Source organism: Melanotaenia boesemani, chromosome 22 (genome assembly GCF_017639745.1).
Source record: "Melanotaenia boesemani isolate fMelBoe1 chromosome 22, fMelBoe1.pri, whole genome shotgun sequence".
NCBI lineage: Eukaryota > Metazoa > Chordata > Actinopteri > Atheriniformes > Melanotaeniidae > Melanotaenia > Melanotaenia boesemani.
The window spans coordinates 13,945,336-13,964,106 of NC_055703.1; the positions used below are offsets into that span (position 1 = coordinate 13,945,336).

The following is an 18,771-nucleotide window of genomic DNA, read 5'->3' on the forward strand; positions in this document are numbered from 1 at the left end:
CAAATAAAAACTAAATCTAGCCAAAATTTTGATCATGTACAAATAGATCAGTTTAAAGAAATAATAAGAGTAAGCGTATGTAAACCTCTGAATGGTGCTGTATTATGTCATGTTTTTCTTCCTTCAGCTGTCTAGTTAAATTTGTCTTCTTGTGTGAGCTCACCAAAAATAAAAAGATTTCCAAATCTTTTGACCAGGATCCAACTCACATTCTTAGGTAGAGGATAAGCTTTTTATTCTTCTGAATGGCTGGAGGTCAACATATGCAGCTAAATCCCATTTTCTATCCTACGGCTGCAGTTCTTGAGCTGCTGCATAACCCCCCCCCCCCCAAAAAAAAACAGGCAACCGAATCTTAAGTTGACACACGCTAACAAGTGTGTCAACTTATACAAGTAGGGAATTTCAAATGCCTTCAAAAATATGTTAAGCTCTGAGACACACACACACACAGCTCCCTGGAACAAACTTTCTTTCCTCATTTTTGGAGGCTGTGCGCCTCACCAAGACTGTTTCCTCAGAGCCAGAGGAACACATCTTGTTTATACAAGTTCTTCCGGATGTAATCTGAGGTTCAGCTATGAGGGGGGGTTTCAGCTCTGCACTAAATGAGTTGCTTTGAATATTTTGTTGGACAGGAAAGGGCTCATTAAAATGACTTTGACCTCAGATTTAGCTAAGGAATTAATCACCCTGCTGGGCAGCGTCAGCGCTCACTCTGTAATCAGACAGGCCAAGACTCATTTTAATTGTAAGTGTTGCTATGTGTCTTGAGATCTGTGCAAATTAAGTTTTGAATAATTATGAAAGCTTCTGTGATCCACACAGTTATCAAGCTGCTCAGACATTTAATGCAATACAAAACTAAACAGTCTGACCATCCGCCTTTTAAATAAAATCTTATTTTCTATGTTCTCAGTCAGATTGTAACTGATTAAATATTTGCTTATATTTTATACAAAATAACAAATGATAGTGATGTTGTTTATCACCACTAAAAATACAATACATCACCGATGAGTCACCGGGAAACAAACTTATGCTGTCAGCCTGAATGATTGGTTGCTGTCATCTGCTGGGATGATGCAGCTTCACAAGATCTCATGAGTTCATTTGGTTTCAACAGTAGCTTCAGACATTAAGCACGTGACCTATGATGTGTAGAATAGCACCTTTACCTTCTTTCCTGTCAACAATGGTTAAGAGGGAAAAAGATCAGGAATTATATTTGGTGTGACTGGAACCATTTGCCCTGTTTAGCATTTGGAAAGTTGCATTTTGTCTGTTTTGGCTCTGTATATGCAGTTATTAGGAAATTAAATAATGGATGTGATATAAAAATGCTTAGGAAAAAAACAAACAAAAAAAAAACATGTAAGATGAAGTGTTTTTAATACAATGTCCAAAGTGCAGGGGGTAGAAAGTATTTGGATACTCGGCTTGTTACTGTTGCTTGGTATGCTGTGTGTCATCTCAATAGTTGAAAAATGAGTTCCATATTTAATAAAAAAAAAACACACACACACACACAAAGTTAATAATGCTCTCCAGGATGCAAGTGTACATGTGTCTTGTCAACAATCAAGAAAGTATTTCATGACTATAATCTCAGAGGATTTATTTCAAGATAAGAAGCCCTGGAGGGCCCAAAATCAAACAGGCCAGGTTGAAAAAACATGTCAGGAAACTTTGACTGGGATCAATTTTTATGCACTAATGAAATAATTAAAAAAATTAATAAATAAATAATTGATAGAGCTGGATGGGAAAAGAAATGGCTCATGACCCGAAGCACTACCTCATCGAGGGGGTTATTGAGAAATACGTAAGTGTAAGTATAAAAACTGTCAGACTGAGTTAAACTGATCATTTCCTAAATGAAGAAAATATGAAGGCAGAGATAAACAGACACAAGTGGAATGTTCTCTGTTTCAGCATCAATATCAGCTGGACCTCATTCCATCTAACAGAACAGTCAAAAATCTAAGTCTACAGACCTCCATCTCAGGCAGATACTGTCTGCAAAGTTTGCTAAATACTGAGGTAATATTCTTTGACATCTTGTACATCTATCTACTTGAAGCTGAATTTTGCAAGCTAAATCTCTGCAGGATGTAAACTCTGCACGGCATGGAAGCCAGGACTGGTCTGGAAAGGTGGTGGCAACCAGTGGAGTTTTTCTCCCTGCCAACAGACATAACTAGTTTAAATAAAGGATGTTGTTTTATGTTTAGTCCATCAGTACAGCATCATCCTCTTGTGGGCTGTACATTTGAGTAACTGGACTGTTTTTTGGAAGAAAGTGAAGTACAAAACAAAATTTTTGGCAATGAATGAGACATTGTGTTTGTATTTCAGTGGTGAGAGGAGGTTGTACATGGACCATCTCACAGCTGCAGCAACCCTTGTAGCTGGCTCAGAATTTCTGGTAATATGAAAGTTAAAGTTAAATGAACTCATCCTCATATATGCATACACACTTTTCCACTTACAGACGACGTGACTCGCCAACACCTCATGCGCGTGACCTTGAAGCTTCCCTCCTTCATCTGTTCACTGGGCAGCTTGACATGGAAATTGAGTTCATTGTTGCCGGAGCTGACAATGACTTGGCAGCCTTTCTCAGGGAAGTCAGTGATGCATGGGTCAAACTTGATATATCCGTAATATTTGAGAGTCTGACCTAGATGGATGAACTGGGGGTAAAAAAGCAAAGCGAAATCTTTAGATCCATAACTTGACTGAAAACTCTAAATAAGCTTTAAATCTCTTGTGCTGATGTAATTAAAAATTCATATCATGGGAAAACTGGGTTACTTGCATAACAGAATGCACTAGAGGCAATACTCTTTGTAAGCTACAGATTTATTCCTGTGCTAAGACATCTGTGTCACAAGTGGATTTAAGTGACACGCTGTGATGGTAGAATCATGTAAAAGAGACGTCTTTGCTTACTTCTTTTTTGGAGCCTTTCTCTTGCAGTGATTTAAGCTGCCTGTGCTGGTCTTTGTTGACGAGTATCCAGCCTCGCTCAATGTCAGACACTGTCTGATGAAGCAAAAATAGGAAGTGATATTCATCTTTCTGCACAGATGAACAAAATAAATAAGGCTGTGCCACCCCATAAGATTTCAAGTTAACAGTCAAATCAGTTAATTACACAGAAATAAGCGGAAACACTTGAGAGCATTTGCCACAGAGGCAACACTCAGCAGCTCCAGATTTTGATCAAATTTGCAGCCCTAAAAATGCCTAATACAACAGATTACGGATGTTGCAGCAAAAGCAATCTGCTACTAACAGGATCAAAGAGGAGTACAGGGAGGTAAGGGATTCAAGGTGTTGCAAAGTCAAAACAAGCTGATGTCGCTATCGGATGATAGAGAACAGGAACAAAAGCATTAGGAAGCCAAATAAAAGAAAGAATAAACGTGTCCTTCATTTGAGTCTGGGACAATGCAAGCTTGCATTAGGAAAAAGAAACATCAGATGTAATCAAATATAATCAAGTTAATTTTTGGAGCTTTTGTTTCGGTGCACATTAAGAGGAATTTTATTTAAAATCTGTTTCTTGCCTGACTAATGAAATTTCTCACCTGGGCGTATAACAAATTCAGGCCAACTCTGTTGTCCATCACATCACTGTCATATGCCATGTCCCAGTAGCTAATAAAGAATAAGCACAAACATTCAACACATTAAGACTTCAACATACATTTGAATTAACATGAGTTCAGTTTCTATTATGATTATCAACTCTGCATCATTTTGACTTTAAAGAGTAATGCAGTCAGATATGGCTGAGAGAGACCAGATGAGCATATGAAACTAGATTTTTGTTCTTTGGACTTGGCATGTGGTATAAGGGTTTTATACAATGTCATCAGAGAGGTGTGTGTGCAATGGGATGAGGAGGCAGAAAACAGTGCTTAACTTGCTTTATTTGGTTGAGCTCCTAAACAGAAATGACTGTAGTTAACTTTACCAATCACCTAAAATGAAACATGGAAATTGTTTAATATTCCAAGAGGATTGCAATCTTTTGCCAAAAAAAAAAAAAAAAAAAAAAAGATGATTGTGGCTCCAAGCTAGTAAAAGACCGGACTGGGGTCTCAAAAGTCTAAAAGACAGTGAAGTCTGCAGTGTTCTCATTGCATCTCACAAGACAATTCTCTTAAAATGGCACAGATTTATGCATTTATTCGACTGCATTGAAGGAAACTCTGTATGCAGACTAAAAACAATCAATGACCTTCTCAGTGATCTGTGACCAGGAAAAGCAGATTGTGATGTTAAAAAAAGAAATGTATGGGCTCCTTTCTGACCACTCAGAGAAAAATCCACTCTTGGACCATAAATGAAAATGGCACAAATCTGATTACAAGAAACAAAAGTTAGGAAAGAATAGAAAACAAAAACCCTTTGTGTGGCCAATTCAGATATTTCAACCCCAAATGTATTAACTCAGCCCCTGGAAATGAAATGTCTTTATGTAACTCATACCAATTTCAAGCAGAGCGTATACTGCCCAGTGCCCAGTGAATACTTTATCCACTTTTGGGAATCAGAAAAATCCTCATTGCACTCATCTTTTCCAACACCTGAGTGCAGACATGAAATTTAACATGATGTGATTAGTGGACGGAGAGGTTGTTAAATACATGTGAAGCATGATGGCTGCATTGTCATGCAAAACGGGCAACAAGGGAGAGGGGAAAAGACAGTGAAAGGGACGTATGTAACCACATACGGGTGCAGGAATCCAAAGTTTGTGGAAGTGCTCCTATTTTGCCACATTATATTTAACTCTGAGTTATACAAACTTCATGCATTGATGGTTAATGTGACAGATTTCCTTTCTAAAAATATAACTTGAAACAAAACTTTTTATATTACCATTAATGCTTTGGGTACCAAGTGAATTCCTTCCAATTTTAGTATTCCCCTCTACACCAAAGAGCTTCTTGATTCATTTTGATCCCATCCTTCCCTGTAATCTCATACACTGGGGGTCTGTTTTTCCTCCTTCTCAACTTGTTAGCTCTACAGTCCTCCTTCCCTTGCTCCCCTACACTCCACAGTGAAACTAGGTCAGCAAGACTGAGACTTTCCTTAAGGGAGAAAGAAAGTAAACATCCTGTGTACCTCTAGAGTCAGCAGGAGGCAGGGTGACGAAAGAACAGACATGAGGAAGTAGAAAATGTTTTGTTGACAGTGGGAGTAGTCAGACTGATTTCCCTGAACAGGCCATCTGAACGGGGAAATCAGTATCTCTTGCGAAACAAAATTTGGTCCCATGCAAGGAAAGTGTTTCATGTTTTTGTACTTTTGGAACAAACAGCACTTGATGACATTTAGTTCCAACCTCGATAGGATAAAATATACCACAGCCAGACCACAACAGCTGGGGAGGTTCTAACTTGCTTAAAACAGCGTGGTGGAGCCATGTAGGGATCTGAAGTACGTTGCTTGTGTGAGGAACTTTCTTACTTGAGTTTAAAAGTGTTTCTTTATTAACGATGATCAATATTTGTGTTTAAACATAATGTCATGAATCTCTTGTGTCATGCTGGCCTGGTTCTCATTCTTGTTTGTTCAGATTTAAGCCAAATTAAAGATGTCAGGCTTTCAGATCAAAGGTTGGTCAAGCGCCTGGTTGCTGTTGCTACTGTCAATATTGTTATAGGAGCGTTTATCTGAGGAAATGTGGTTATATAGAGGATTGTTTAAAATGTAATAAGAAAGGGTTTTGTTATTATCCATACCTATTCATTGTTATCAATAACATATTACTATCCCAATATATTGTACCATAAATAAAACAATCACTTGTTGCAATTAACAGTAAAAATTTTAAAGTTGACATGCATCTATGGCCATTCTCATCCTTAGTCCTCTGCACAACTAAAGATTCATCACTTGTCTTGCTTCAGCACGAATAAGCTCAGGGTGTACGCACTATGCATCCCAAATTATTTTCCTCCTTTTGCTTTAAATTTGGACCAAAAGCAGCAACAGACACATGACAGAGTGTCAAATTTCAGGTTGCAATGTTTGAAATAAATAATGGGTCCATAAAATATGCAGAGTGCATGCAAAAGTATAGACTTTGTAAGGATGGCTGCAGCACATAATGAAAGAGAAAGCTTAAGTTTTTGTGACACTGGGCTGATTCGGGTCACATCTAATCTGGAAAGATTCTGGGAATCCAGCCCAACACACTTACTGTCTGACATTGATAAGCAATGTCCTTTGCAATAAGAGGTTTCTGTTACAAACTGTTTCCATCTTCACCACAGATCATAAATTAAAGTAAAAAAAGCAAATATGTCTTTTTTCTTCTGTGGGATTAATAAACAATGTGGTGGAGAACTTCAGGAAGAACATGATCAAACTCAAAAGTTATCAAGTGAGCAGGTGGAAGGAGAGTACCTTTTCCGTAAGACTATGCGAAACTCAGAGCTCCGTAAGCTGGTAATGGAAACGTAAGGCAGCTCAAACTCCTGAAGCTTCCGCACAACTGAGAGGAAAACAAAGAAAAATGGGAAATGTAGAGTGAGAAACAGGTGCAGTTTGAGTATCAAGGACATGGATAAAGTGAGTAACAACTCATTTGTCCCCAGCAGGGTAAAGCTAAGCATTTAAATATCTAAAAATATAATTATAGCAAATTAAATGATAATATCTTGAGAATGTGTGTCGTTATCTGCAGCAGTTTCATTGCAGTCCTATCCCAAATTACAGGGAAGCAGATCTTAGACACATGCTCCTGCTGCAAATCAGATGACTTAACAGCTTTAAGGTTTGAGTTTTAGGTTTCAAAACTGTTAAAACAAAAAGAATGTTGGTTACTTTATATTTAAAAACTCCTGCATGAGTAACACCTAAAAAAATTGAATTCTTAAAATGTTTTGGGTCATTTTCAGTCAAAAAAGTAGTAAATAAATGGAGCAGCACAACTACTTCACAGACCTTTAGGATCCCTGCTGCCTGTCAGAGCGAAACTGAATTTTTCAGACAATCCTGTTACATCAGTTCTGTTTCCCACTCTAGTCATATTTAGCTTGTCTTCCCTTCTACAGATTCAGACGGTGCATAGCATTTAAAATAGCGCCCTTTTACAACAAATTGATTTAGTTCCAGCACCCACGTAGTAGAGAAGGAACACTAAAGTGCTTTTACATATAAAATATATGTAGACAAACGTTTTCCCACAAAAATGAATAAACCCTTCAGATTCGCCATTTCCAGCCTTTTAGACTGAGAGGCAGTTTAAAGACAAAATAAAATTTTATCTTTATAAACTGTACACCTATCATGTGGTTTGCTTTGAGAAGAAGATAAACTACTTAATAATAACAAAAAAAAGCTCACTAAACAGTACTGGCCTGGGTTATCATGGTGCAGCCAGCACAAATGTCAGCTATTAGTTTAAACCCCCACCAGCTGAACAGCCAATAAATCATTAATGCATTTCAGCAAGTTACAGAACAAACTTTAGATTTGGCCCAATGCAGTCTCACTTTATTAATTAACCCTTTAAACTTCATGGTGAAGAATTTTAGACCATAAAAAGCTTGACGTTACAGTTTATTAGCTTCTTTAAGTATTTTAAAAGAAACAGAAGTTCTAGTGTTTAATGTCCAATGTTACTTTGTTTCTCTAAATGCCCTGTAACCCTGTGACTTGGCACTTACATGTTAAACTTTCATCCACACCTTCACGGACCAAGAAGAGACTAAAATATCCAACAAGATCATCTGGAAGGTCGAGCTTTGTTGCAACAGCCTGCAGAAAGATATAAAAGAGTAAGAGTTTAGTTTGATTGTGAATTTTAACTAAAAAATCTAGTCAGTTTAACAAACACTGCAGAACACATGACCTTCACCTTGGCGGAGGTAACAATAAGAGCACAAACAAATTTAATTACCTAGTTAACAAGTAACATCACAGCTATAAATATTCTATCATGTTCCTTGACCAAATGTTGCACAGAAAAACAGTCGAATCAGCTTCTGTTGTGTTTACAAAATGACCTTATCTTTGATCTTTTTTCTAATTCATCTACTTTTATCGGCCGAAATGCTGCAAACATGTTGAAATGTTGTGGAAAGTTACTTCTTATCAGTAAAAATAATGCAGTAAGCAAACAGAAAATTTGCAACTGAGACCTGCTGATGTCAGCAGAGGTTAACTGTGGTTAAACTCAAAAAAGCACCCTGGAAGCAAGGCTCAATGGGAGATTGTGATGAAACAACACTTTTTACTGGGATATTGTGAAGTGTGTGCTATCACAGATTTAGCAAAGGGCTAGTCAATACCATGACAGATATAGATTGATGAAAAGTTAAATATTATAAAGCTGTTAAAGTATTCTATGTATTTATTGTGTTTTCTCATGGGTGCTTAGGCATTACTTTGTGTCTTGTACGTTGGTTTCTTTTCCTTTCATGTCATGTTGCTTTGTCTGTACATTCTCATTTTGTTTCTTAATTTTGGTTTAGTTAGGGCAGAAACTTCATAAAGTCCTTTAAGTTTTGCTTTGGCTAGAAATTTCTACATAAGTAACTATGACCTAATCTGATTCGCAGTGTGTAATGGTTTAGAGCTCACAGGAGTCTACAGCCATGTTATCTACCCGAGGCAGGTCTGATAGATCTGTTATATAGAGCAAAGCTCAGATTCCTCTAGTTAAACAGTCACAAACACTGCTGCTATTTATAACTACCAGGAAGACAACTGTTTTGTATTTTTGCAATGTCCATCAAGACTTTCATGTAAAAAAAAAAAACATTGTTTTTAAATTCTTTTAAGTTCTTAAAATCTGACCACAAACATTCAACAAATATGTACAACGAGAATAAATGAGAACATGTTTTCAGTAACAGAGAACACTAAAGTACTCACGTCAAGAACATCCTCTGTCTGATCTGAGGTCAAAATGTTGACTGTAACCTTCTGACCGTTGCAGAGTGAGATGTCAAGAGCTGCTTCTTCTGTGGGAATCTGTTGGGTCTCCTGTGGCAACAACACAAAACAAAGCAAGCTCAAACTCAGCTTCATGGACAAGCTCTGTATTTCAAACCACGATGAGTGAGAAAGAATTGAAATAAAATGGGCATATAAGAACCGAGATGAAATTCTAGAGATTTAAAAATAATGCAAAATAAAGAAATAAAGAATCCAAGCAACCCTCCCACTGATTACACATTTCATAACGCAGTTTATAAGACTATCATACATAAACTAATAAGAGCAAAGTGCTGCACATTGCTCAGAGGAGACAGTGAGGATGAATTTAAAGCAAAACAAACAAATAACATCATAATACTAATAACAGTAAATTCTTAAGGTGAGTGTAAGAGCTATGAAATGAATAACTCTTGCTTTTCTTGTCCCCAGGCAGTCTCTCAGCACCTTGTCTAAGTCATCTCATCCTCCCTGTTCTCTCAGTGGGAGTTCTCCAAGAACAACCTCTCCAGTAAGAGTGCAGATGAAACGCCTACAGTGGGTGGTAAGTCATCTCTTATTCTGCACCTGAGTTCCTTGCAGTGTGTTTGGGGATGTGCACAAACACTGACTCTGATGTGCTAATGTGAGCGGAGAGGACAGCGGTATGGGTGAGAGGTGGCTGCTGACAGACGAATCTGTCCATGAAGGTGATTTACAGCTCTCCTGGCAATACAGGTTACACGTTGAGGGACTGACCAATCAACACTGTAACCCAATAAGTCACTGACACAGCATCCATTTGAGATGAGTTTGTGTTCAGCCATCCTCATTCCCCCTCAGCTGTGAATGTGTCTGCATTTTTGATGCTGCACAAAAAGTTTCTTTGGCAGATCTTGTGGGGATGAATCATCAAAAGGCTCACCCTTTCCTTTTCTATGACATAATGCCTTAGAAGGATCCAGCTCCCATACACAATGCAACATGTTTTGACGAAAGGTTGCTTCACCCTCACTCTCATAATTGACGTAATCACATCGTTTGTTGCAGCATGAGAGCCAAACTTAATCAAACGCATCTAATCTGCTGCTTATAAACTGAGAAAACACAGGAATAGTGCTGATACAAACCGATGATCAATGAGTGCAGCTTCCTCACTCCACCACAATGCAAAAATAATTACTTGTCAAGCAGGAACAACTGCCTCAGCATTTATTTATTTTTTTAAATGTGATCCACACCTACTCACTGGCCTGTTAGTCCTGTTGACGAAGCAGAAAACAGTGCTGAAAGGCAGAAGAAACAACCACCAACCTGCTGTGCTTTCCTTAAGAAGCTGTTGAACACCTCACTGGCTCCGAGCAAGGGATGCTGACGGACTGTAAAAATAATACATTGAAGAGCAATGAAAGAAAACATTTACCAGTTACCAGTCTTTTTGAGGATGTTATGTTGCCAGAGTTACTTTGGGAGGAGCTACTTCCCGTTTTTGTTTTCTATTTTTTAAATCATGCAGTTTGATTCAGTGCTTGTGAAATGGGTTTGACCTTTCAGATCTAGTTGAAGTTTAACCGAGCAAAGTTGCAACTACCAGTTTTTCATCACAATGCCGCTCTCAGAATTAGTAAATAAAACATGAAACTCTATTTTGTTTGTGCTTCTTGTATTCTACTAAAACAGCCATAAGGCCTAAAGCAGCACATTTAATTATTAATTGATTGAACAACTTTTATGGCTACAGTATGACTAAGTGTGCGTGTATGTCACCGTTAAACTTTACAAATTAGTCAGTTTAACAAAACATGAAAGTTCTAAAACCATCTGTAGCAGATTGTGTTTGTGGCAGCTGATTTTCCATAACCATGTAAAGAGTCATGATGTAACCAAGTGAACTTGTGGCCAAGAACACCCTGTGTGTATGCTCCCAGACTATGAGCAAACACACTCTTGAACAACGCTTCCTTGTTCTGCTATAACTGCTTGAGAGGATTGAAACAAACCCTCTGCATTGCTGCCAACTCCCTTTCATCTGCAACGAGTTCACCCTTAACCTGCCTACAGAATTTCTATAAAATGCTTGAAAACTACCCAAACTTTTTGGGTGGTTGTTTTAATAGAAAAGTAAAGAACATAGGATACATGCATTATTAGAAAACTAATCATTTTAAACCTTTTGAAAGCCTTGTCAGGTCTAAATTTTTCCTCTTCAGGTGTGCTAGCATATCTGTATCGAATTAGAGTCTGAGTCCCTGATGATTTTATGCACAGATTATGACTTTATTTATCCTTTAAACTCACATAAAGAGACTGTTATTTCTATGTGTAAATGTGCATTGGAATTTTTAAATATTTTTAAAATGTACTGCAATTTATTTTCCTCTTCACAGCCGCCATGCTTTAAGAGATCAAAGTAAATTTTACAGAACATGTAAAGTTTATTTTGGAGATAAGTACTATCTAATTTCAAAATACTGAAAAACAAACAATCACAACCAAACCATTTGTAAATAGCTCCTGTTGGACCAAAAAACTCACCGGCCTGCATGTACTTCTCGAGCTGTTCTCGCCTCTGTTCAACCTCAGCGGGGGTCAGTGTGAAGATCTTCTTTGGGGGGAAGGCAGGCACCACATTGCTGCCATATTCTTTTTTGATCTGTTGGTGCAAACCACAACTTGTAAAGCTCAGCGTGAGACACTGATGCCCTGAAAACTACCAAAACCTAAACCCCTTTGACTTTAACAGGCTATTTGAGAGGATGGCTACTAAATTAATATCTTATATGAGGCTATAATATATACCTGAATCCATATATAGCTTTATCTGACTTCAGAACAGTGTGTTTGTGTCTTTAATTAAATAGTTATGGATTAATTTTTTTTCTTCGAAGAAGCACATTCAGACTTTGAGATGAATCAGAGATTTATTTTAAGCCCTGTTGCAACAACTTGCTGGTGGAGTTTCCGTGCATACCACACACACACACACACACACACACACACACACATCTGGAAACCTGAATGTCTAGTCAGTCCAAGTTTACTTTGTCTTCCAGCTTCTTGACTCATTTCTTTCCATTTTCTATCATCAGAGAGATGTTGCTTTGAACCGTGGAAGTCTTAAACTAAGACTTTAATTTTAAGCCGTATGCTGCTTCAGGCAAAAGTACATCGCACTCATCTATAGGATTTCACTGGCACATTTTTTTTCACGCTATAAAAACATTCAGATCCTGCACGTTTGGCATAATGAAGGTAGACCACAGGAGTGCTGGAGGAGAGAGGTCATTTTCACCTCAGCATACTGCCCTGTGGTATTTCAGTTCGACAGAGGCAGCACTTGTTACACATATAAATCAGCTCTCATGGTGAGTGCAGGTTATAGAATAAAACTCCCTAAAATCTGATAATAACGTGATAGCTCTGTTTGTGGTTGTCCAGTTTTTTTTCTGCTGGCTTTAAAGCTGAGGTGAGGTTTTGTTGCAAATATTTATAATGAGAGAAAACCAGAAACACAATTAATATTCAGGTTTTCTCAGCAGTAACTTAGCAGTCTGTGCCCCCATACTCACTTGAGTGTTTTGGGGTCATGCGTACATCACAAAAAGCCCTTTGGAGTTGATGCTTAAAGATTTGAGTATGTCTCTCCCACACCCTGTTGCCAGGCAACACCAACTGTCAGACTGGATAACACAGACTTGAGGATAAAGATGGTAAAGTTTATCCCTTGCCTGCTTGTTTATTAATGCGTAAAAATAGAAGGCTTTTGTTGGGCATTTAAGGTTGTATGCAAAGTCTTGCATTGAAAAAATAATTAAAAAAAAGGGGCTCACAGGTAGAGCTTTAGCAAAAAAACTGATTTATCTCTTAAAAACAAGGCTTTCCTCAACAAAATCTGTTAAAGAAAATCAGGGACAAGAAGCATTTTCTTGTGTATTCATTTCCAACCACAACACTGCAGACAAAAGCAAATGCTGACAAACGCACTGATTAATCACTTATGGCTCTAAAACAAAACAGTCCTGGCTCTGTGTAAATCTTCACTAAGGCAGAGAGACCAAAAAAACACTTAGGACCAGGCAATTCAACACTTTCCAACAACATTTCTTTTTCAGATTAGGTTCCTTTCCTCAGCAGGTGAAGTGTAACAAAGGCCAAGAACATTCTTTCCATGTCACCCACCCCCTCCATCTGCCTCTGTAATTCTGCTATTTTTAAAGGCAAACATTTTCTGGGAGGAAAAAGAGCACAAAACTTCAAGCCATGAAGGCCCTGGCTTAAAGTGACGGCAGGCTGGTGTATTGACCGTCAAACACAAAGATGCATGAAAGGTCAGACTGTGTGGCATTTACACAACATTTAGAGGACCACACATAGCTGCCTGTACTTTGTGCAGAGAGACTGGTTGAAGCCTCACCTGTTCATGAAGCCCCAGAAGTTGACTGTAGCGCACACGACAATGGAGAACCCCGTTGACATGGATGTTGTAGGCCTGCAGGTAAGAGGAGAAAACAAATTAACAAGTGAGGGAGAAGAACGTTTGAAGGTCTGAAATGCAGAGTGAATATCAGTTTAATAGTTTAAATAGAAGCTTTCATAAAGAAAAGTCTTTTTTTCAAATGCAACAAATGTCTTTCAGATGCAAACCACAATGCACCAAGTTATAACTTCAGTGTAGAATTGAAACGAAGACTGCTTAAAGATTGTAAAGAAACAGCAGTTGACATCCTGCACTTGAGGTTTCACAACTGATTTCCCTCACAACTCCCCCAACACCTCAACCCCTACCCATCTCATGTTATCTCATCACTTTGTTTCCTCACTCTGTTTTCAATGGGCTGACCACATTACTTAAGTATGGACTGGATTTAATCATGTCCTTCTAGTTTGGAAAAGGGAGGTATAGAACCTTTTGCACATTTTTGAATCAAACCTGTTTCTCCGTGCGTGAAGTAGATATTAGTAAAAACAGAAAGTAGAATCCCATCTCTCTGAAAGGTACTTCAACATAGGGCTGGGCGATATGAACCAAATCTTATATCTCCATATTTTTTACCTAAATCACCGTTAAACTTTACAAGTAACCAAAAAGACAGTTCTAATTTACAGCCTTTAGTGCCAAATATACTTTTATTAAGGATCAGCAGCACATGTGCATTAAAACAGCTGACTGAAATTACAGTACCTTTTATATTAAATTAAATGCTCCTAAAACAAAATAAATTAAAAATACTTTTCAATGACCATAGCAAAAATACAGTTGTGCAAAATGCAAAAGAAAAGATGCTTTTAACTCAAAACAAGCTATCTCGATATAAATGATATTGCTTCCTTCTATATTGCGTCTGATAAAGTCTCGATATATTTGAAAATCTTGATATATTGCCCAGCCCTACTTCAACAGGAGATATCACTGAATTCTCTTCCATAAAACCACCATTTCACACTAGCAACCCCAAAAATATCCACTTGCATTCATGTTCAGAGTCAATTCCATTTCCATGTTATATGTCTCATGTTGCCTGATAGTAATCATGAGGAAAAAAAGCAAGGGGGAAACAGCTTGCCTAAAAGTAGGCTCGACTCAGAAAAATGCCAGGAATACATTTTGTTATTTACAAACTCTTTAGTTCCTAACAAAAAGAAAAAAGCTCCTTTATTTACTAGGACATAAGCTCCTCCCAACCCTCTAGCCAGGAGCACCAGTTGAGTAAATGTCTCTTGGATATCAAGGCACTAACTCCTTCCTTCCCTGTGCAGTCTCTATTAACATTTATAGTCAACATGGTGGGTCACCTGTCAAAACAAAAGAAGCTCTAAGGACTTCTGAGCAACGATGTATGCAGTTGTCTTTGCTTTCGCTAAAACCACTATCGATCAGCAAAGAGACAGAAGCAGTACAAACCAACACTTCTACAAGGAAAACATAAAAACAGCCCAAGTTGAGAGAAGGCCAACAAATGTACTAAAATATGAACATGCAAGCAGTATCCAAGCAGGAAGGAAGAATGAGTGTGCAGAATGTTTTGGCTTCTCTTGATAACACAAAAAAAACTAAACTACATTTTTTTGTGAAGTGCAGCCAGTTCAACTCCAGGGACGTTCAAATGGCCACATGTTTCCTTTCAGACATTACAATTCCACACTGTTAACTCCAGTCCAAAAACTAATTAAAATTCACACCTTTTCAGATCTTCGTCATATTAAAAACACTTTGACTTGACGATCATCCAGCTGAGATCTAAATGTCATTCTCAGCGTTATTATTCTTAGCCTGATCAAGATCCAACTGGAACTGAAATGTTATGTAGATTTTCCTCTGAAGATGATCCAGGAGAGATCAAAACATTGTCTTAAAATTTTCAATAAATCTGCTACTGAGACGTTAGCAGAGTGAAGATGTGTTTGTCTTTTCTAGTCCCACATTTTATACATGGTGGATGAAATCCCTTCCAGTTTGATAATATTGTTCCAACATCAGTGCTAAGACATATTTTTAAACACTCCTCTTTGTGTTTACACAATTGGCTCTCTGCTTCATGGTGGTTACCACCGGCATGTTGTGTCGAGTACTAGCACAGTTTGCTAAACTTTAACAGAGACAGACTAATTAGAGTACCAGTCAAAAGTTTGAACACACATTTTTTTTATTAAATCCAATGGGTACGTGTGTCCAAACGTTTGACTGGTAGTATATATTTCTGCAAGAACTTACTTTCAATGCCAGGTAAATGAGTCATCAATTCTTAGAGCAGCAGCTAAGTTAATCTCTTTTGATTTTTTTAAAAACCTACAAAGATTTTAAGATTTCCTCAAAACAAAAAAAAAAACAAAAACAAAAAGTAAGGCACAAGTCTATGAGATAACAGGAAGTGTGAATATGAATACTACCATAAAAAAACATCTTTCTTATTTTACAAAGCTGGGTGCAAGCTCTGCTGTTTCTGAAGCCAACTGATTTCACACAGCCCTCTCTCAGTGTTACATTCAAGCAAAGTCCTTTCCTGTAGGCTGGTTACAGGAAGGTTACAATGAAATTTTGCTGGACTGTCAGCCGAGAGGTGAAAAGCCACTGTTAAAAGTTCTCACAGCAGAATAGAGTTAAAATCCCCTCAGCCTGGTAAGCACAAGTCCAAGATCACAACCTACGTGCTCAGAGTGTTTGAAGAACAACGTGAAGGTGGGGAACAACTGGCATTAGATTGAATACTTTTTCTAAACTGCTGAATGAGCACCCCACTCAGCCAATAAATGCATCTCAGCTCAGATTCAAAGCAATTCTCTGTACAAAAGGAATGGCAAGCACAAAGATAAATAACTTCATTCCCATTTTTTTCCCCCTCTTCCTACTTTGGAGCACACTGAGTCAACGTGGAAGATTCACAAGTGTAAGAATTTGAGAACTGCCAGTGTCACGTCACATGGAAAGCAGATGCTGCAGCTGTCATTTCAAAGCATCTGGAGTATATAAAGGCACCCACAAAAAAGGCATTTCGTGAAAACTATAAAGCAAATATGAAGGCTATGACAACAAATTTACAGCCGGTTTCTTTTTCTGCTACTTATAAAGGAGACAAAAAAATTGCTGCATTAATGAATGGTAAGCTTATTTTTTATAATATAAAATATTCTTGCTGCAAAAGTGTTTGGTTTTATTCATGTTTGGCAACTAAATAGCATGAACAGTTGCCAAAAAGGAACAAAGCCCTTCCTAATACACCAGAGATTAGCATAATTTATTGAAATATTTGTTTCTAAACCACAAGTCATATTAACACTGCAAATGCAACAATACCATTACAAATGTTTTCCTTATATCATGTTACCAACATTCAAATTGATAATGATGCAAAATAGCTGACACGGTATGAATATGTTGAATGATTTTAGCATATTTATGCAGCTGAAATCATCCAACGAAACAAGGAAAAAAAAAATACTTATTGTTTTTTTCCCCTTTTTTGGAGGGGGCGGTGGCAGCGGTAATACATGACAGACATTAGTGCAATGTTTCCAGATTGTGTCAGAGTCTACTTTTTCATGGATCCCAAGGAATGCTTTGTGAAGCCTTCGCAAAAGTTTTAAATGGTTTCTGTGATGCTTGTCTACACCTGTTCTTAAGTAGGCTTCATTAATAACACCTTCAGACCACTAAAATGTCTGTCTGACATCAGAAATAATTGCAAACGCAACAAATAATAATCATATTATATGAAAGTCAGGACCAAGGCATGTAGAGGACATGTTTATACTGTATATAAGTGTGTCAAGGCAGCATGAAAGGTTTGTTAGGAGTCTAAGTGAAAGCAATGCAGGCTGTGTTTTCTCTAAATAACTAGGTGGACTGCAATTCCATGGTGGCAAACCTCAAATCTTAGTAAGTATATAAGTACTAACTCAAACCTTTAAAACAAAAGGAACTCTGTTATGCGTAATGAGAGAAATAAAAACCAGTGCTACACTCGAGTTTCTTCAGCTGGTTTTAGACTGTAAATGACAACATGCTACACCTCAGATGCCCTCTAACAGTAAAGGATTTCTTGGCCACGCATCACATCTACAATATGAAGCTCAAAGTCATAACAGAAGCAAGATGTGCTAATAGTCCAGATCACTTTTGCTCACATTCCTCGCGTTTACATTCCGCATATTTGCTTGTTTGTTTATTTGATAGGGTATAGCATGTTTTATGGTGTTAAGAAGACGTGTTCTGTAAGGTGATGCATTTGCTTTTAAGATATTAAATAGTGTGCAACAGTAAACACTGAAACTCATGCTGCATTGACGTTAACCTGGCCTGCCACCAGCTGAAGCTCCAACATATTAAGAAAGCGCGTGAAACCAAATAAAATATTAAAAATACTCACCACATAGGTTGAACCATTTTCCCCCGAACGAACCTCTGTTTCGGGTATAGAAAAATGCATTTTAGCTCGAAACACAGCTTGGAGCCAGTCAAGTCCTTGAACGCTACCACCAGCGCCTGCGAAGAGCAATTCACCACAGTTCTCCCAGAAAGTCCACTGCAGTATCAGAGGTGCCTACGGAGGAGGAGGAGGCGGCTCCGACACTGTTCCTCCACTGGTTTGTAAGTCCAGTGAAAGCAGTGCCAGAATCGGGGTGACTGCTTACCAATTCACTCTGTGGACAACAGCTAATGTACTAACTCGAATTCGCACTAAACTTCTCCCACGTCAGTGTTGAACTTTTCTCTCCACCGTTCCCACAGCAGCCATGTTGCAAGTGTTAAGTAATTACACCTTAACTGTTAGCATTAAAATATAATTTTCCTTCACTATATGTAATTTATATAAACTTAAAACCACCTACTGTTGCGAACCGAGTTCTAAGTAATTCAATTGATGAACGCAACAACATGAAGTTCCTGGATAAAAGGTGTAGTTAGTTCCTGCAATCCCCAGAGCGTCGCAACGCCTTTGGTGAACCTTTCGAAATGTGAGAAGATAGTTGTGTTTTTTTTCCTAGTCTCCTACATTAACTGCATTAAAGTCTATGCAGCGACGGGGGTTTCTCATAGATTAAATGTGGTAAATAGCGATAAAACGCAACGTCTCGCTGCAACCTAGCTGTTCTGTGTTCAGCTAGTGTACCTACTGGTCCAGCAAAAAAAACATTGCAACAACCCTTCTCGACTGAACCATTTCATTCTCGTCGGCGGGGTGTCTGCTGCTCATACCTACAAATCACGCTGTAGTATGTAGACCTACATACAACAACTGTGTCACAATTTCCCTTACAGTTTTTTACAATACTTTTATAAATCATACCTCAATGTATCTTTGTGTTTTAAATCCAATAGCATCA

The 18,771-nt window shown here is 38.0% G+C and overlaps 1 protein-coding gene across 1 annotated transcript in view; it reads right to left on the reverse strand.

Annotated features, from left to right (window-relative positions):
- snx17 (sorting nexin 17) overlaps positions 1-18,567 on the reverse strand; it is a 22,866-nt gene extending 4,299 nt beyond the window's left edge. Inside the window, exons 1-10 of the mRNA XM_041976660.1 lie at positions 17,814-18,567; positions 13,364-13,438; positions 11,485-11,602; positions 10,264-10,328; positions 8,908-9,018; positions 7,698-7,788; positions 6,433-6,520; positions 3,597-3,666; positions 2,956-3,048; positions 2,493-2,696 (exon numbers count right to left, since the gene is read on the reverse strand). Coding sequence (XP_041832594.1) covers positions 2,493-2,696; positions 2,956-3,048; positions 3,597-3,666; positions 6,433-6,520; positions 7,698-7,788; positions 8,908-9,018; positions 10,264-10,328; positions 11,485-11,602; positions 13,364-13,438; positions 17,814-17,873 — 975 coding nt within the window. The 5' untranslated portion in view covers positions 17,874-18,567. The remainder of the gene's footprint in view (positions 1-2,492; positions 2,697-2,955; positions 3,049-3,596; positions 3,667-6,432; positions 6,521-7,697; positions 7,789-8,907; positions 9,019-10,263; positions 10,329-11,484; positions 11,603-13,363; positions 13,439-17,813) is intronic.
- Positions 18,568-18,771: the final 204 nt, after the last annotated feature.